Here is a 20831-nt window from a genome sequence, read left to right as displayed (position 1 = left end):
GAAAACAGATTTCTGTCCAGCACAATCAAAAAATGTATTATAATACTGTTCTCATTTAAAACCAACAAAGATAAAGCAAGTTTCAATAAAAGAAATGCATCATTTTCATCTAAAAATATAAAGGTAGAATATTAGAAACAACAAATCAAGAACTTAGTAATAAGATAGTTCTCCAGGTCGTTTATTAAATCCCAGAACTGCAGTTTTCATAAATCGAATCTGCATCTGAAAATAAAAATAAAAACTAGTTAGAATAAAGTAATAATAAAGTTTCAAAAATATTTTATTTAAATTTTTCATTGTTTTTATTCACCTAAGGTTTATCATTTTATGTTAAGCTATAAACATTTTATTTTTTGATAGACATTCATTTTTTCCTGGAAGTCATCTACACTCGTAAGTACCAAAATACTGCAGCCAATTAGTTTATCATATACTCCTTCATACTTATGTATTCTATTCATTTGTGCAATAATTTTATTCAATTCAAGAATAGTGATAAATTTTCCCATTTACTTATAGGCATACTATATTCAATAAATTCATTCATACTTTTTATGTGAGATATCATAGCCCAATCTCAGAAGTACAAGTACTTTTAGGAGTAAGGAAGAGGCCCTACAAGAGAATATTTTTTATTGCAATATCCACATCAACCCTGAAGGGTTATTAGTAGAAGAATAGAGATAATTATAAATGATTGCAAATTTTGCAGTTCCATAGAGGAGTGTAGCTAATTTACATAATGATTACAAATAAGATTAAATGATAACAGTTTTTAAATACACAAAATTAAATCTAATGAAAATATGAAATATGTATATAACCACAGTTAATTTTTTTCCACACTGTTTCTCATGTAACATTTTCATCACTAGTTTCCATCCTATTCAATGATTTCTTTTTCTGCCAATAATATCCATATTTCTAAGCTAGTCTTACACACTGGCTAACCTTTTTAATCTTTTTCTTTGTTTCCTCTTTCTTTTCTTGGGGGAGAAAAGGGGAATAACGGCCACTTAAGAGAAAAGTACTATAACTGATGTGATAAATTATATTATATTGAGGTTTCCAGTGAAATGTGTTTGTTTGTTATTTGACTATATTATATTTAAAATGGCTTCATAAAGTTCCAATGATTTCCCCTTTTTATGATAAGAATCAAAATGTTCAATTAAAGTTATCAAAATTTAAATTGATAAGTTTTCCCACAATGTCATGTTTACTGATGAAACTCCTGTCATCTACTTCTGGGAAAATAAATATGTGTCCCTGATCTCTATATGCATGCATAAACTTCACTGAAATAGAGTTCTTCCTCAATGCAACCACTTCAACCAGAAAATTTTTCTTTGCTTTTTTCATTTGAAACGGCCACAAGAAGAAAGTCACATTAATTTGTTGCGGTAGTTCTCCCAGGCTCAACCTGTTGGGTACATTATCTTCAACTTCGCTATCATTGAAGTGCACTAAGCAGTTGTCTCTGGATGACATAAATTACCCTCATTTGTACAGTCCACTTCAGAATCAGATGAATAAAATTTCTTAACATAATTTACAGCTTTAAGAGCACTTTTTTCAATGTCTGTTTTCATTCTTTCAGTTTTAAACACTCTTCACATTTTTCTTTCTTCTTTTTTAGCTCATTTTTAAATGTTGTTAATGTCAAAATTTACAAGTGCATCTTTCTGGTATTATTTATTTTAAATGTCAACGCTTATACACCATGAGATGGTGACATTGCAGCCACCTTTTCAGATTCTAGAAGGAAATCCTCTTCATGGTTTTTTAAAATTAGTAAAACTGGTTGTTTCACTAGAGTCGGCATACTTTTTAAAATGTTCTAACCACTGAATAAAATGTTCCTCATTAGTCCAGCTGTTTTTGGAACATTCATAAAGAGAACCAGGTGGTCCATTCCCTTCCAAAAGTGGTGTCATTCGTTGTGTTGCAGTAATAAAAGCATAGGGAACATAGGCCCCTGTAGCGTTGAATGCAAAAATAAATATAGTGGGTTGTCCCCTTTTAACTGACATTACATCTCCTATTCCCTTTTGCACTTTTGCTGCTGAAATTTCTTGCTGGTGTCTTGTAATACCTGTTTTGTTTTGTAGTATACAAATTACACAAAATTACAATGTAACAAACAAACATCAACTTGCCTACTGGAACAATAGAAACCAACTGGCATGTGCTTAGTTGCATGCAAGGTACTTGGACCACTGGCCAGTATGTGGAAGCATGTCCCTGGGAGTGAAATTCAAATAAACAAAGTAAATATTCCGGTGACTCCCATATAGATGTGTCCTAGCCATCTTAGTCTGTGTATGTAGGTATTACATAGCTGTACTAGTGATTTTGTTTCTTTTTTTTTTCTTCCATCCTTAGATCCTAATATTTTTCTTTTGCATTGGACTAATGCCTCTTTATGTGCTTCTCTAATAAGCCATATTTCACTAGTAACGATGAAAGTAGGTTTGAAGTTTGTTTTATTTTTTTATTAAAAAAATTTAACTTCACAAGTATTTTTATGTTTTTTGGCCTCCAGACAAGAACATGTTTTCAAAATTTTGAAATATATAGTCTAACTCAGTGGAGGCCTAAAAGTTAAAAAGTTTCTCCAGTCTATTTTGAATTGTGGTTAAGAGTGTAGGCGCAAAATTTAGGGGCAAAGCTTTTTAAACACATTCATTTTTTTCGAATCCTGAGAAAACTAATAAGTATCTTTGAAAAATTTAAAAGTAAAATGAAAGATTACACTATTACCGATGGTTGAAAGTCCCTGAAAACTTCTATAATGTTTATTTTAGTAAGTTACAGGGGTAAAAAAGAAGAGAAAATTAAGGGTGATTTTTAATTTCAAAAATCTCATTCAAAAGAAACTTTTTCTTTACTCAAAGGGACTTTCTGCCCTAGTAATAATGTAATCTTTCATTCCGCATTTAAATTTTTCAAAAATTTTTTATTAGTTGTTTCAGGATTCGAAAAAAAATTAATGCATTTAAAAAGCATTGGCCCAAAATTTTGCGCCTACGCTCTTAATTCCCTATCATAAAGTAATAAATGTTAAATCATTATTTAATTAATTGATAAAATACTTTGTAGTTAATTTTATCACTGCAAAATGCAAATACTCATGAGTATGACCTTGGTACTGTATTCAAAAATGTTTTGTTTTATTAGTAATTGAATTACTTATTGATATTAGATAAAATCTATTTTTTAAATAATGTACTCTTTTTAAGTGCACACAGTATTCTGCAAAGTGGACTAAATGAAATTACATAATCTCATGAAAGTTTAAAAGCTAATATGGAGTGTAGGAGTTATTGTATTGAAATTTTGTATGAATTCCAAAAAGATAAATCACTACTTTCTATTTTAATTTATTTATTTTAATGTCCAATAATAATCTTATCTACCCATTTATCTAGTAATAACCATTTTGACTGTATTAATCGATTTATATATCCTTACATTATCCTACAGGCTTGTGTTTCTAAGTGACATATTATGTATTCCATTATTAGCCTGCTTTATACTAGTCCAATGCAGTTAAAAATATTGCCTATAAGTATATTTGAGGCTGACATGATATTGTTATAAATAAAATTTGTGATTATTTTGTTAGCTGACTTAGAGTAAATGTATATCTTCTACTTCTACATCTAGCGCTACAACCCTCTGTTAGTTTTGGCCTGTTTAACAATTGGATTCAATTCGTTTCTGTCATTGGCGACACTTCCCACTCAACATTTTGTAGGCTAGTCTATTGTTTTATTTTCGGTCAGTCAAGCCATTCAGCAGTATTTTTTGTGTTTCTTTCATTGCCCATTCTAAGCAAGTGCCAACGAAATATATGAGATTTAACAAAAGTATACACCAAATATGTATTTCATTAGGCAAATATGTTGTTTTATACAGATGTTGAAAGTAAGTCTATTGTCAGTTCTTAACAAAATGAAATACTTGAAGAGCAAAAAAACAATAATTGGAGAAAATAATTAGTAATTTTAAAGCTGTATTGGATGTAGCTAGGAGTGTAGGTATCTTAAAAGATAACATACCAACAAATGAGAACTTGGCAATTATTTTAATTCATAATTCATTACTTAGTTGCTATTGTCACCTGTCACAGACACCTAATTTCAATTGTCCCATGGTGGCCAATACATGCCTAATTTAAAAAACTTTGGCGGTACTATCGAGCATACTTTCTGTATGTTCACTTTTTAAAGTTGTCAGCGTGACCTGGGCCACAGTTTAATGCTTAAAAGAATCAGTTAGTTTACTCCCGCATTTTGATGGTTCCAGTATTGCATCGACTCCAGGGAATGCAGTCTATTGTCAGATATATAATATTCCATCAGTTTCAAAGAATATCCAATATAATAAATTCATGTCTTTGAGAATGTATTTTACCAAGATGTTAGATACTTAACTAAGGCAAATAAAAGTAATATGAAACTAAAAATTCTATTTCATTCTTGGACATCTTGGACTTAGTAACTAAAAATTATAGAATTACAGGCAAATACAGTTTAGTAAATGGTACTAACTCCTCAGGCTTTAATATTATCTGTCATTTCGTGGAGGGCTTCTTATTAAATTCCTTCCAGATTAAAATTTCTTATATTGCCCGTAAAGTATTTTTTACACATTCAATTGAGCTTAAGCTTGTACTAACTTAATAATATGAATATGAATGAATAATTGGTATAAAGGGCACTACACTCAAATACTGATCAGCTGTCAGAGATTTCCTATGAAACACTGTTAACTCTGTGACCTCAAACAATGGCTGTTACGTGCTCACCGAAGCACGGTGGTGGCTCAGTTATATTAGAAATTGAAAAATTGTTGGTATCTGTGTCGGGATCGAATCCGGGTTGTCCGGCTTCGTAAGCCAGTACCTAGCCACTGAGCTATGGCTGCCACCGGGATGGGACGTTGCTTGTTCAATTAATTCTCCCACACTCATTCCTATTTCTAGCTTTCGTTCTCCAATTTCGAGTTCTCTCAGATCTTCCTGTACTTGGTCTATCTATCGTATTTTTGGCCGCTCCTTTGATCGCTTTTTTACCATGTGTTGGTGAGTTATGATTCTTACTGATTCAGAGAGTTCCATGCGGCCCACATGACCCTTCTATCTTGGTCGTACGAATTTAATTACACATTAGGTTTTCCATAAGCTTGATATATGTCCAAGGACCTTTAATTTAAATATTGCCAGTTGCGATTCGTTTGATTTTGTCAGTACCCAGGATTCTGAAACCATAGCTGAGCACTGATCTAATCAGTATTGTATAGACCTGGTATTTAGTTTTCCTGGTATTGTTTTGCTTTGAGACGTTCCAAAAGTCCATTGTATGCTTGATTTCTAGGAAAATTTAATGTTTCTTCCGCATTTGTGTTGTTGTCTCTATGTATTAGAGATCCTAGGCATGTAAAATCTGACTTTTTGTATATGTTTCTCTCCTGTTATGACAATTTAGGTGCCTTCTTGTCTACTATTTATTGGCATATAATGTGGTTTTATCAAAATTCGCCTTAAGTTCCATCCTGTTGGCGAATCTTTCTATATCTGAGAATTACTTCAGCATTTTTATTAGTTGTATTAGTTTTATTAGTTTATGAGTTATTTCTTAAAATTGGTATTCTTGTCTACGATCAGTGCCTGGTTTAAAATTGTTTTTATCTTATACAAACAAATTTATGTAATTCGTTTTATAGGTGGCGGCGTATTAGACATTAGATGGCGTAAATACCGGTCTTTTTTCTCTAACGGTCTTCGTTTACACTACATTTTTTATCTTCTTGTGACTTATCAATAAGTACCAGAACGAAAAGGGACTTGTAGAGAGAAATGCAGGGTTTCTGAAACAAATTTGACACGTAGATGGAGGCAATCGCACCCATTGAAAAGGCTGTGGCCACTAAAATTTTGAACTAAAAAATAATTTCTTTAATTTACTATCTGCCAAGTGGTTAAAGTTTTGAAAGATATGTTTATATTCTTGTCCAATTAGATAAAAAAATACTAAGGGTTAAAAACGCTGCTCAACAGGTCAATACACAACATACAAAGGCATTGACTAATTTCAATGCAAAAATTTGATGAGCCTAAAATATAAATTAGAGGAACATCTTGAATATGTGTCATATATCTTTCCTTAATGAAATAAAAAATAAAACTGTATGATAAATTAACTACTTATTCTTTTGCTGGAAAATTTCAATGCACTTGTTATTCGTTTATTTCGCAGTTAAACATGTGATACTGTTTCAACATATTAAACTGAAAACTAGATAAGAATAATTTCTCATGTGAAATATTAAAAATGTCTATGAATGTTTATGGGTGGGTTAGAAGTATATTTAGAACTATTCTTGGAGAATTTGGCAATAAATTATTTTCTCTTAAATATTAAAAGTGTTACAGTGTTATTGGTGTTACCTAATAGAAAGTATTTGTTTACTTGCAGTAAAAGTTAACAATATATTATTTTTGAATTTATATATGAATTTGAATTTAAATATATTATTTTTTTTATCATATAGTTTGAGTTGACTTGATTTGCACTTCGAATGTGCCGCTGGTAAATAATCAAACTCCGTGTGAAAAACTGATTTTATTTGAATTCACACAATACATTAATATATGATTGCTAATAAGTACTATGTCCCGCTCGGTATGCTGATCACCGATCTCGTTCCCGTATTTGAGTGCTGTCGTCTTGAGATGCTTTTAGGGACTCTCCTTATCTGCACATATGGCATAATATTTCTGCATAATATGCTGCTACGTTGTCGCATCGGAAAAATGCATGAAATCGACTTAAAATGTATGGTGGCGTGAACATACTTAAAGAGCTATATCTGTGAGCCCAGATGGATCGATTTTAAATCACAAAGTCTTTGCCAGGTGGATCGATTTTAAATCACAAAGTCTAATTTCTTTCTGTTATAATATCAAATTTTTGATGAGATAATTTAAAAAACTGCAAAAGATGAAGTTTTATTTTATAGGTCATGAACGAAAATAAAACTTACAAAATTTTATTATTTTCAATTATTGTCAAAATCTAACAAAAAGAGGAAAAAATTGAGGAAGCAGGTAGATTAAAGTATTTTTAAATACCTTTCAAACGAGCACTGGTAAATTAAAATCCATTTAGTACAATCGAAGATACAGCTGTTTAAAAATAGTCATTTTTTTTAAATAACATTTTTTTATCATTTGTAAACTGATAGTTCTTTTTCCTGATAATATCAAATTGCGTAAAAATTTAGGTGAAAGTAGTTCTGTAGTTATACAACAATGTCTACTTATTGAATTTCTTGGCCCAGACCCTTAACAATTTTTTTACCGCCCAAAATTAAGCTTTTTGCTTCATAAGTAACCCGAAACATGTGGTCGTTAATGATTTCTCTCATCTTTTTGATTATTTTTCAATATTAAAACTCAACTAATTATTAAAATAGATAATAATAGCTAAATTTTAAGTGTTTAAGGAAGCCTTTAGGTGGTCGAGAACCAAGGTTATGGCAGTTTACAAATGATAAAAAAGGCGATTTTCGAAAAACTGGCTATTTTTAGACAGCTGTATCTTCGAAAATACTAACTGGATTGTAATTTACCTCATTGCCCATTTAAAAGGTATTTAAAAATCCTTTAATTTACCTGTTTCTATAATGTTTTTTCTAGTTTCGTTAAATTTTGACTATTAATTGAAAATCATAAACTTCTTGACCTAGGTATAAAATAAAATTTGTCCACTGGGCTGAGATATAGCCCTTCAAATATAGGGTAAAAAGGGTTATTTTTGACCCAGGGACACCTAGAGGGCTAAAAATAGCTATAGGCTACTTTTTAAAGTTCAATAATATATTAAAATTTGGTAAAAATTCGCAAACCCCTCGCCCCTCCCCATACAAAAGAGGTCGAAAAGTGTATGTTTTCTATCCTAACCTTCTCTGACCTTTTGGTGTCCTTTAGCTCTTCCAGACAGTTTTAGTTCGAGGCTTGTCTGAGAATGTTTCTACCACAACTTGCTTATTTGTGAGAGTCTTCAGTATACTTTGCCAGTGCATAGACCATTATACTTTCGAAGATAATTCTTTGCAAATACGTAAAGCTCATTTTCCATCTATGAAATCATCATTGTTTGCAGCTATATAGGAACACCGTTGATAACTTTGACAATTTTGTTATGTGGAAGCGCCCTTAGATTTCACAATTGTTTTCGTTCAGTTTCTCTATCAATAGCTACTCTAATGGAGTAGCAAAATTTGCCCATCTGCTAATTTTTGTAAGGATTTCAAATATCGTTTAGGATTTTCTTATCCTATTCTACATCGATGCTTATTATAATATTATGAGCATAGATTACTAAGTATATTAATTTAGCCTTTATGTATTGGAAGCTCTTATTATTGCGCTCTGTATTGGAATCAGCTTTTCGTGGTACCTAAGTTAAATCTGGACTTGTGTTCCTCTCTTAGCCTTATAATATTCTCCAAACTTATTTGCCGCTTTCTACCTTGTAACTGAGTAATTGTTTTCGTGAACTTGGCGAAAAGTTTGTACTGCTTTGTACGAAAACTGCTTGTACGTAATCGGTGTGATCTGAATCCTACCGGCTTCTTTCCTAGCTACGCATCAATATGATTCAAATATGCGGTTCAAAATAATTGTAATGAAAATAATGTAACACCCCTCCTAAAGTTACAGTCGCATAAATGTTCTTTGGAGATGTTAAGTATTTAGTGAATAAAAACACGCAATTTGGTATTTTAGGTAGGACTATTATTTGTCAGATATACTGTCATTTTAATGCAAAAGAAATTGTCAAAATCATTCAAATTTTAGTAACATGTAATATTTCTGTAAAATTCTCATTCAATTCTAAGTAGATATGAAAAACAAATTATAGTGTATCAAATTATAGTAATTTTTCAAAGTGCAAAAGTGGTATAAAACTTCTGAGGTACAGTATCATGAGATAAACTTTGAGATATCTATAACTTGGTTGCCCTTGTAAAAACCGTAACTTTTATATTTTTGTGCATATATTTGTTATAAAATAGCATTAAGTTGTCATAACCAAAGCAGATAAATAACCCATGATCATTTTTACTAGTCGGGCGCATTGAGCAAGCTTTATAAAAGAAAAAGTTGTATTTTTGATTAATAGCATCTTTGATTAATAGTGTAGAAGTATAAAATCCACATAAAAGCCAACATAGCTTCGTACAATGTTGATATTTTTCCTTATTCTTTGCTGCTAGGGCCCTTATATAGCCCTGGCCTGTTCGATTGTCCGTTTCCGATCTCGCCACCTTCTGACACTAACCTGCTGTAGGTCGTTCTTTGCTTCATATTTTGCTGTCGTTCCTTTGAATCGCCGCGCCATATTCCTGCGTCCGTCGTGCACCTAGTCCTTAGCTTCCGCGTACATATCTCCCTTATTAATATATAAACAACATTTATTAAGTATATTTTGTAACGATAAAACACACGATTCGTCTTCACGCGAGTTCTTTTTAGTGATGTTACTAATCACAAGACGATCATATTGCACGCAAATTTCTAGAAATTCTTCACATAAAAGTCATTTAGAAGCAAGATATTACTAAAATATCTTAGATTCAGAATTAATAATTTTTTTTTATTTCGAAATGTGTGTCCCGACTGCTAATGGTCATTGACATACGTAGAATTTTCATTTACATTGAGTACAAACTTTCAATACACTTTGTGGAATACATTTTTTTCAATTAAATTGCATAACTTTGTATTTTTTAAAAAGTTTCATACACAAGGCGTGTGTGACCTATTCTTAATCTTCGAATAATAGATTTTTCCTTTCTTTTCATTGGTGGAAGGTGGTGGTAGAAAGTGTTTGGTTGTAAAACGTTTAACTTGGTATTGGTTTTTTTTCCACTGGTCATTCCAAAGACTCATTATGTTTTGTTTAAGTGCTCTTTTTAGATTTGTTGATGTTATTTTGTCGAGTTTAGAGAACAGGCTTGTTTTGCTACTAGATAGGCTTTATCATTGCTTGGAATATCAGCGTGATGAGACTTACAATATTGTTACTATTGTTCCATTAGTTTGCAGAAGATTGCATACACTCTGGATTTCTTGAACTATTGGCTGGGTAGAATGTAAGTTTTTTATGAAGTGCATAGGGGCCAGTCAGTACAGTTTGTTATAGTTTTGTTCTCGTTGAGTGGAGTTTTCACAGCTTGCAGTATTCCATATAGTTCAGCAATACAAATACTGCAATTGTTGGAGACTCGAAACAAGTAGACAGTAGATGTAGTTGTTGTAACAGCACATCCAACACCTTCTTCACTATTAGATGCATCTGAGTAAAGGATCTTATTGAAGTTGCATTGATGTAGTATTTAATTATAATCTTTGTATGATAATGGAAGGTGATATTTCATTCTTATTATATTTGGATAATTTTGATACTGAGATTTGGAAGTTGGCATGTCTATGGACGAGTTTGAGAAATCCTGTGAAGGGTGGTGGACAACAGGTTAATATTACCTAGATATGGAATTAACATCTGTATAGTGGATGGTACCATTCTAGAATTATTTGTATCGGGTAATTGCCTATTATAGATGAGATTTCTTGTGGGATTTGTGGTATTTGCTGAAGCTATAGCGAAGAACAGTAGTAAAAGTTGGTGAAGGAGTTAAAAATTCAAAATAGAAGTTAACGCTAAGAAAAACTGAACAGTTTACAATTGTATGTTGATGAGAAGGAAAATGTGAAAAACTTGAACCTCGATATTCCTATAATGTTTTTATGCCACTTTTTATGTCAACTGTCAAACCATTTTCCTTATCAATCTTCCTCACATCTTTGTCTGCACTATACTTCAGTTTAGGCTTGGCCTGATAATTGGCCATAAAAGTCTTTCTATTTTTATGAAGGATATTAAATCCATGCCAGCTGGTATTTCTTGAAGCTATTTCTGCAAATTCTACAAATATACTTCTTAAAATCTGTTATCCGATGGTGAGTATATGATTTGCATCTGTTTTAGAAATAGTCCATGTTTCAGGTCCATTATTACTGTCCATATTTTTTTTTGCTTCGGTTTCTGTTCTTTAGATTTTGCTTTATCCTAACACTGCTATATGCAAATGTAAAATAACAAGTATTCGTTATACATATATTTATTTCATGATGCAGTTGAAAGTAAGCATCTGTTTTGGATAAAGAAATAAATGTATAGATTGCCGAACTGCCCACAAATAACAAAAGTACGTGAGGAATATCATCATCAGTGGCTGATAGGAGTGATATAAGGTACATATTGTGTCTCATCGCTTATAATGTTTGCCGCCATTGTAGACGAAACTTTAGGAAGAAAAAATTCCAAATTACAAACTTTTAAACCCTGAGTACAACCTACCTACCATTACAAGCATATACACTACTTTGTCATAAAATTAATAATCATTTTGGATTTATCGCCAACAGAAATTGATTGCCAAAAGTATATAAAGGATCTACACCTTCCTATTGGATTACCTACTCAGTAAGTAAAACTTACATGATTTTTCATCAACGAAGATCCCAGTATGAGAAAGTTTTGTACAAAATCTGTATTTGTTAAATATTTATCTAAGGACCTTTGGTAATGTGAAAATTGTGGGATTTAAAGTTTATGCTCCAAACTGCGGACAAACCAGAGAGCGATATTGAAATTTTCTACGAAGACAGATAATATTTTAAAATCCATTAAAACGCAAGATGTTACAATTATAATAGGAGATTTTAACGCAAGGGTTGGGAAAGAAAAAGTAGAAGAATGTACAGGAGGATACGGTCTGGGAAACAGAAACGAAAGGTGTGATAGGATTATCGAATTTTGACAAAACAATTTTGTTGTAGCGGTTACATTGTTTAAACTGCCAAAAAGAAGACAATACAGATGAAAGTCGCCAGCAGATCCAAAGAAGAGAGAATTGTAAGAAACCCATTTTTAGTTTAGGCAATCTATGCTATTGTAACTAAACTCCCACAATGCAGAAACACTTTTAGGCACTGCCACTGGGTCAATCAAGTTTCAGAAGTTCACAGAATTGATATCAGTTTTACGACTTCGGAGAAATCACGTGTTGTTTGTACGTTATTTTTCTTGGAAATTGGATGTTCTTTTTTTTTCGAAAATCTTTCATTCGTGTACAGTTGTTCAGAGTGAACTTAGCAATTTTTAAATTTAAAGCTATGGCTGAGAGATTTGTTGAATCTGTTCAAATTGTTACTTTGATTGATAATGGAATGAATCAAAGAGAAGTTGCTAGACAGCTTGGAGTCAGTCGTTGTATGGTCCAAAATCATACCAACGATTCGTAGAGACTGGATCTCACGAAGGACGATCAGGATCAGACGCCAGAAGAATCACGATTGCCAGAGAAAAACGTTTTTTACAACGCACTTCTTTGCAAAATCGGTTCATTGCGGCTAGAGCAATCCAAAACTGTTTTCAAAATGCTCACGGGTGGACAATAAGCACTTCTACAGTGAGAAGAAGGTTGAGGGATTTTGAAGTGAGAAAGAGCATTGGACGATAGAAGATTGGAAAAATGTTTGTTCAGTGATGAGTCCAGAATGGTTCTTTATAGCCTAGATGGTCGCATCAAAACGTACAGAATACGTGGGGAACGACATGCTGCTTGTGTTCGACAAGCACGTGTTATTTTTAGAGGAGGCTCGGAAATGTTTTGAGGAGCGTTCGATGCTCGCCGATACATTACCGAAATTCTAGACGAGCATGTAATGCGTTTTTCTGGGTTTGTGGGCGAAAACTTCATTTTCTTGCAAGACCACACGTACCCATGATGGTAAAGCAATACCTGGAAACCGTCGGTAGGCCAAAAATGAATTGGCTGGCTCAAAGCCTAGATTTGAATGCCAATTGTGCATGTTTGGAACCAACTCGAACGAAGAGTAAGAAACAGAATACCTGTTCGAATAAATCGTGAGCAGCTTCGGTCGTCGCTCATAGAAGAATGGGAAGCTTTTCCTCAGGACAACATCCAGAATTTGATCAATTCAATATGAAGTCGAATGAGGAGTGTAACTCAAAATAGAGGTAATAATACAGACTATTAAAAATTACAACTTTACTCTGAATTTTCTAAAGAAAACAGAAAAAATTTAACATTTGTTATTTAAGAAACGGTTGCATACTGCTTTAGAGCATATTCTTAAACATTACACAAACGTCTAATGACAATAAACTTCTTGTAGGGTCCCTAAACATTAAAAAATGCAAACAAATTTAGGTGGCTTCGTTTTAATGACGCGCAGTGTATATCAGCAAAAACATATCCGAGTGCCGACATAGGATTAGATCACAATCCAGTAGTGACCAAAATTAGGCTCAAAATGAAAATGATAAAAGGAAGAATAACATAAATCGATAATGAATGTTAAAGAACAAATTCTGCAAAATACTGAAACGGATATAAAATGGTTATTAATAAAGACAGAAATAGATTAAAGTTAAAAAGAAATTCTGGCACCAAACAGATGGAGGAAATTTTAGATTTATTGGAAGAAAGACGTTAACATAAACACAGAAATAATCAGATGTACAGAAAGGTGGATAATTATATAATATCGTGACGATTCAAATGTTTTTTTCTTTTCCAAGCATCCAAAAAATAATTTGGTTCGTGAAAATTCGTTCAGTTAACATTGACCTACTGACCTATTTTTCGTAGTTGACAATCATGGTGGCGTCATATGTTAGTAAAAATCGTTACAAAAAAAGGAAGACTACTTCGAAGTTTTAAAATCGAAACAGGAATATATTTGACAAAATATAAATATCAGTTGCTTTGTTTTTATTCATCCTGTATTATTAGTTATAAAATTAATGATTCAATTGTCGTTTAGTTTTTATTAGACTCGTTTTAGGTACAACTATTTTTAGACTTCCTACAATTTTTAGTAGGAAATAGCAATTCTACATTCACGTAAACAAGAAATAAAATCTACAAACACACAATCTTATCAAAATGCGATACACAAAAACCTGAGTTTGTATTTAAAACATTATCGACTATATATAATATAATGGATAAACATTAGGTTTTTAAGAGAACATAATATTTCGCGCAGTTAGTAAGATTTAAACGAAATGCTTAAATATAATGGTTATATATATTTTGTAATTTGCTATTTTTGCAATGCACTTACGGATTTCGCGACGTTATTCCATATATAAATACACAACCATGACACAGTCAGCTTTGGAGAGACAACTTTTATTTATAGACATAGAAAATAGACCGAAATCGGGACAATGATTCGTTTAGTAGGGTTTCCACGAAAAGATCGATATTTAACTGCTTTGGAGGGCATAACAACTTCGGGAGAATAGTGCATGCTCCTCCATTTTAAAATTGGTTTAATGTCGGTGGTGGGGAGAAACTTGGTACGAAGAGTGGGGTTATACAAGGGCAATCCAAGTTCACTAGCTCAGAGTTTTCTCATTTACCTCACTAGGTGCTCTATTACAGTTCAGATCAGAAATATGGTGTTCGTTACGAAATATGACGAGGACGTCCTCAAGAATATAAATAATTCGGTAATTTTTATACGTAATTTAACGAACTGTGAAGTGATTGTTTGATTTTTTAATTTTTTTTACAGATGGCTCAAAATGTGTTGCCATTCCAACTCCAAGCTTTGGATAAAAAAAACCATTTGGACCATTTGTGTGCCCTTGATATCAATTCCAGAGCCTCGTTTATCCGTCTTTCTGGAATAATATGTACCATTGGTAAGTTTTTACTATTTCATTTAAAATGTATATCTATCGCTTGGACGACGTCCAAAATTACATAAATGACGTTTTGTGCCGGCGCGAGTTTTACGTCAACATTGATTGGGGAAGGCGTATCGGGAAGTTTTGTCGAAAATTTTGCTTCTATATAGGGTTTTAGCCCTTCTATATAAAACAATTTCCCTAATTCATAATGTATTTCCGTCTATTTTAAATATACGCATTTGTTTATTGTCTGTACAAGGGGCGATTGAAAAGTCTTCAATTAATATAGAAAATTGATTACAAAATAGTTCTTCATTTCCAGTGTACAAAATGTTTGTCTGTTATTTGTTGGTGTATTTAAAGTATTCTTATTTAACTCTTTACTTACCTTTCCTTTTTAGTATCATTATTCAAAAGTTTTAGATATAAGCTCTGTTCTACTCTCTTTTTGCTCTGCTCTTTTGAGATGTAAACTCTAGTTCCTTAGCATATATTCTGTGATGTTTTTTAACACTATTAAATTTTTTGTGTATAATTCAAATTCTCAGTATTTCTCCACTAGAGGTTTAGACTACAGTTTTTTTTTGTATTTCTCTTTTCTCCCTTTTCTATACTTCGGTGATCATTTGGTTTGTAATGTAAAACTCCTCTCATTATTCTTTCATTCTCTATAAATACTGTTCTCATTTTTCTCTATACTTTCTTGGATACTTCCGACATTGAATTCATTTCGTTTTTCTTCTTTGTATTATCTAAGTATTTTGCAAATGGTTTACCCTTGTTAGAAATTTCATTTACGAAGCTTTAATTTTGCTGTTATATTTGTTGTTATTGTCTAATTTACACTTCCGTACTTCAATAGTGTACTGTTATTGTCTTGTAGAATTTCATTTTTGTTTGTTTCCTAGCTTTATTTTGCAGAGCCTGTTTATTGTTTCACAATTTTCTGGTATTTATTGATTTTTTTGTTGTTTTTATAATATAAATAAAAAATCATCTCTATGATGTCGCTGTTTATAACTTTTTTTATCTTTCAGGCTCGTATCCTATAAAGACCATTACTTTTGTTTTGTTTATTGATATTTTCATGTTATATTTGTTTACTGCCAAGTAGAGGTTATGTATGATACTGAGTGTTGCAACTTGTTCTCATCTTATTGGATTATAAACTGGTCATATGCAAATAATAGTGTAATTAGATGTTCAAAAAGCTTGATTCCAGATTATGTTTTTTATTTCAATTTCCTTACCAAATCTTCAACATTGAGGTGATATACATACTACACACTTGTCTTGCACCCTGATTTATTTCAATTTTATCTCATTTGCCTTTGTTTTAATAGCTATAAAAAGTGTAAGCGCTTTTTAAAACAAATATGAGATGTTTTTGGGCACCCCCATTTTTGTAAGATGTTCCCAAATAAGTTAACTCGTTGACCTTCTTATAGACGTTATCATCTTCTGTTTTTATCTTTCAACTTTGTTCCTCATCATATTGACATAGTATTTTGATTTTTTTAATGTCAATTTCGAGCCCGTACGGTCTTGTTTCTTTTCCTAATTCTAGAAATAGACTCATTAACTATGTCTTTGTCTTAGCCAGTAGCGTTAAAACATTCTCAAAAGCTAGGCGTTAATGCTGCTTGCTAAAAATTGTTACATTTCTTAATAAATTTTTATTAAGGCTTCCAGAAGTAACTTAAACACAGTTGTCGATAGTGAGCCACCTTGCCTCTAGCCGTTTTGAGTCCACTGCTGAAAATAGCCCTCCCGTAAATAATTTCATCGGATCTGATCTTGTGCACCTTGACTCCAGTTGTGCTGGATGCGCTTGATGTGGTCCAACTACCTCGTTGGAGGACGTCCGATAAGCATCGTGTCTAGGTCTCCATTCTAAAATTTTCTTTGTCCACGTTCCATCTCTGACTCTGACATTTTCTGAAAATTTTCTGTTCCATTTCAACTTTGTAATTCTTCTAACTGCGTCCGTAACACCAGTTTTTCTCCTATCTATTTGATTTTAAACTCTGTCTCTGACGGATATGTCCAACATTGACCTCTTCATTGTTCTCTGTTCACTTGTATCTTATTGATTACTTTTCTGGTAAGGGTCAATGTTTCTGCTCCATACGTTAGAACTGGGGTTACACATTAATCGAAGACCTTCTTTTTTAAGCACATGGGAATATCTTATCTAAAGACTTCCGTCAATTTTCCGTAAGCTGCCCATATTAGTCCTATTCTCCTGTTTAACTCTGTTGTTTGATTGTCTCTTCCTAATTTAATCTAGTAGATGTATTACTTGTAGGTGGTCATTATTTCCAAAGCCACTCCTAAATCCGGCTTGCTCTAGTGGTTGGTGAAAATCTACTTAGGTCCCAGTTTTTTTAGTAATTATTCTCATAAGAAGCTTATACAAATGAGATAACAAGCTGATAGGTCTGTTGATTCCAATTTCAGTTATTTCTCCTTTATTATGCAATAATATCGTAATGCCACTATTACATTTTTCTGGTGTAGTTCCTTCAAAGAATTATAACGTATTCTCCTCCTAGTTGTATTATTTCACTTAAAATGCCATATTATCCATGGGTTTTAGTTGTTCTTCATACCTTTTAATGCTGATTTAATATCGGTTATATCTGGAAGTTCCTCTGATCCTTGATTTTGTATTACTGAGATTTCTACCTCTAGAATGTGAGCATCTCGACTATATAACGTTCAGTAGTACTCTTCGATCAGTCTCACGATCTCTTGTTGTTCATACGTGGCATGTCCTTGTTTATTAACTTATAAATATTCATCGTGTCTTTAACTTTCGTTTTAAAACTTTTAGGCTTTTGTTTTGTTCTATTGTATTAGTTATTTTTTAGTGTTAAAGTTCCTTATTTCTTTCCTGATGGCTTTTGAAATGGTTTTGTTGAAATTTCTTATCTCTACAATGTTCTTTGTGTGCTTATCTTTTATTTTCCTTTTTGCATTAGGTTTCTTGTGTCGTCTATGAGTTTTTCATTCTTCTCTGTGAGTTTGCTTGGCTTGGCACATCATCTGTGCTTTCTTTAAGCTACTCCTCCACTTTCGATTTGTAGTCATGCGATTGTTTAGCCGCAAAGATTGAACACAGTGTTTCAAATATAAATCCACCGCGATGCGTTAATCGCCCTACCACAATGAATCATATGGACAAGCATAGACATGCATCTACTTAGGATTGTTTAGTTGCGATTCTGAAGCCAGCTCAGCTTGATGTGTCTTCAGCAATATTTAATTTTTAATTTTTTTAAAATGTCAGACAACGAGGAATATGCTGGAAACGTTGAGGGCATTTGGAGTGCTATTGATTTAGAGCATTTCATTCACCAAAACTACTTTTTGACATGCGATAGTATTGAAAAAAATTTCAGGATGTTCACATAAATCCTCAAATAACATGTAAAACAAAAATTTTTATTAAAAATCCTTTATAAAAGGTATATAATTTAAAAACCCAATGTAAAACTGATGTATTCAGCGATTTATAAATCGCAGTGGAGGGCACCCTCTAGATTTTCTACGACAGCGATTTTTTTGTCACCGCGACTAGAAATCTCAAGTGGAAGGCTAGCCGTAGGCTAGCCCTTCACTTAGGTTTTCTTAATCGCTGTGATTATTTAGTCGCAACTAGATTGACTTGTACTTGAAACAATGTGTTCAATCTTTGCGACTAAACAATCGCTCGACTACAAATCGCAAGTGGATGGCTAGCCTTAGGGCGTTCACCAACATTTCGTTAAGCTGTTCAATATTGGTTTCATCTTGCACGTTTCTTTGTAGATTACTCTCTATTTCTTCGTGGTATGCTCTTGTGTTAGTAATCGCAGTGAATGTGACATTTTTAGTCCTTGTTACCATATTTCTTCTTCCTTCTTTACATCCAAGACTTATCTTCGCTCTAACCATCACTTCCAATTGAAAATTTAGTAAATACAGTTACGTCTTGAATAGCGTCTTTTTTGTTAGTAAATATAAAGTCAATTTTGTTCTTGTTTAAGCCATTTAGTGCTTTCCAAGTCCACTTTCTTTGGTGGCTTTTTCTTTCAAAGTTTTCATGACATATAGCCTCTCTTGCAGAAGAAATTCTATAAGAATTTGTTCCCTTTCGTTTCTATCGCCATATCCGTGAGATCCAACTACAGACTCTGAATCATCCTGCTTTTGGCCTATTTTAGCTTTAGGTCTCTCATCAGTACAGTATAGTTGGTGGTTACCTCTTGCATCACTAACCTAGCCTTGCCTCCCTTTTAATTTAAAAAGCCTCTAATCCTCACCTTAGCCTTTCGCCTTTTAAAGTGTCCACGTATTCATTGAATCTCCTCAAAAATTTGCTAAATGCTTTATAGCAGAGTGGTGACTATATTTCTCGCAAAGCATAGGATCTCATTTTTTACGAATTGAATAAATACGTGCGTCAGATCATTCTACTCGTATCATCTCCTTTTCCTAAATACGTTCAATGAATTTAGGTAGTTGTTTTCCTAATAGCTTTCCACCTGTTTTCAACGTTTCATCCCGGCGCATATTGTTATTTAAATCTTAAATTATCTCCAATATTGCTTGTTGTGTTGGTCTAACAGAGCTAGTTGTGCATTCTAATATTGGTTGATCGGCTTCTTCCTCTTCGTCACGTTCCTTATTTGACAGTTCATCGAAGAAACTTTCCATTCGGATATTACATTATCTACCTCATTTAGCATATTCGTTCACTCAATCTCATATACATACTCTTGTTCTGATAACCCTTGTCCTCTTCAGTTCCTGGTAAAAGGACATAATTTCGTTGCTTCGGACATAACTTTTCGGATATTTTGGATTTGTCTTTGATTGCCTTTCGTTGTCTTTTAAGCAATCTGCATATTTTCTTAAATTCTCTTCGCATTTCTATGTAGTCATGTTTATTGGCTTCATTATGATTGGATAACATTGCTTGTCTAACTTTGGATTTTGCTTTTGATTAGATCTTTATATTCCTCACAAACAAGTCTGCACATACTAAGTTTTGTTCTCATCCGATCGCTTCTTTCTTTTCCTTTTTTACTGCCTATTTCGTCATCCCCCGGCTTGCTTCTACTTGATCCTTTAATCCGTCATTGTTTTAAAATTGTATATGCAATTCATATTTTTGTCTTATGTCTTCATCATTTAGTTTGCTGCTGTCATATCTGGAAATACCTTTTCTTGTTGTCTGATCTTGTTTTTATCCACCTACAAGATGTATTATTACTAAGAAGTAGTCAGAACCGTAGTCCACCCCCTCTCACGCTTCTGACTTTTGGTTCAAGTTTTTGGTCGATCAAGACATGGTGTATCTGGTTAGTTGATTTAACATCGATATGCGTGTATGTTCCTTTCTGGATCTCTTTTCTCTCGAACTGCGTTTTTCTTATTACTTATTATTATAGGCTTTTCTAGTGTGAACCCTATCAATCTTTGCCTATTTCCATTATTTTATTCATGCATACTATTTCTTCCTGCTGTTGACTTAATACGTACTTGTTTTTCCTATTTTTGCATCACAGTTTTGCATTACAGACAGCAAATTTTATACCTTTGAATAAAACACTCACTTGTTATAGAATTCTCGTTTTGAAACATTGACAATTGTCTTGCAATATTATCCATTGTAGTAGTTTATTATGACTTTTCCAAACTTAACGAATTTCGTTTTCTGTGTCTCTCATGAGGATACCTTTGTAGCATCGTTAGTTTTGGCAGTCACTGGTCGATTTTATCTCAGTCATTGTAGTGCAAGGAGTTTGCTCACTGTATTTTCAGCGTTTATACTTTCCAGTGTAAATCCTATGATAAACTTGCTCAGAGTAAAAAGTTTTTTCTTTTTAAAACTTAAGTATCAAATTTGCTTATCTACAATCTAGGCAAAATATAAAAAGGCAAAAAGTAAATTATGCTTTCTTTTTGTGAAAAACTTCCTCGAGGTAACTAACTTTTGTTAGTTTTGTTTTTTATTTTGTTGAAGTAACCACT

At 32.7% G+C, this 20831-nt stretch overlaps 1 protein-coding gene across 4 annotated transcripts in view; it reads left to right on the top strand.

The window, feature by feature from the left end:
• The window catches only part of LOC140439522 (pyruvate kinase-like), a 43047-nt gene that overhangs the window by 7441 nt on the left and 14775 nt on the right, over positions 1-20831 (top strand). For 2 of the 4 annotated variants that reach the window (XM_072529490.1, XM_072529491.1), the window contains exon 2: positions 14693-14822. In XM_072529490.1, the coding sequence (XP_072385591.1) occupies positions 14693-14822 (130 nt within the window). Of the gene's footprint in view, positions 1-8904; positions 8991-14526; positions 14628-14692; positions 14823-20831 lie in introns of those variants that run through there. The other 2 variants (XM_072529489.1, XM_072529488.1) reach the window with 2 other exon arrangements.

This window comes from Diabrotica undecimpunctata, chromosome 4, assembly GCF_040954645.1.
Source record: "Diabrotica undecimpunctata isolate CICGRU chromosome 4, icDiaUnde3, whole genome shotgun sequence".
Classification (NCBI taxonomy): Eukaryota; Metazoa; Arthropoda; class Insecta; order Coleoptera; family Chrysomelidae; genus Diabrotica; species Diabrotica undecimpunctata.
This window is presented reverse-complemented; position numbering and strand designations above follow the sequence as displayed.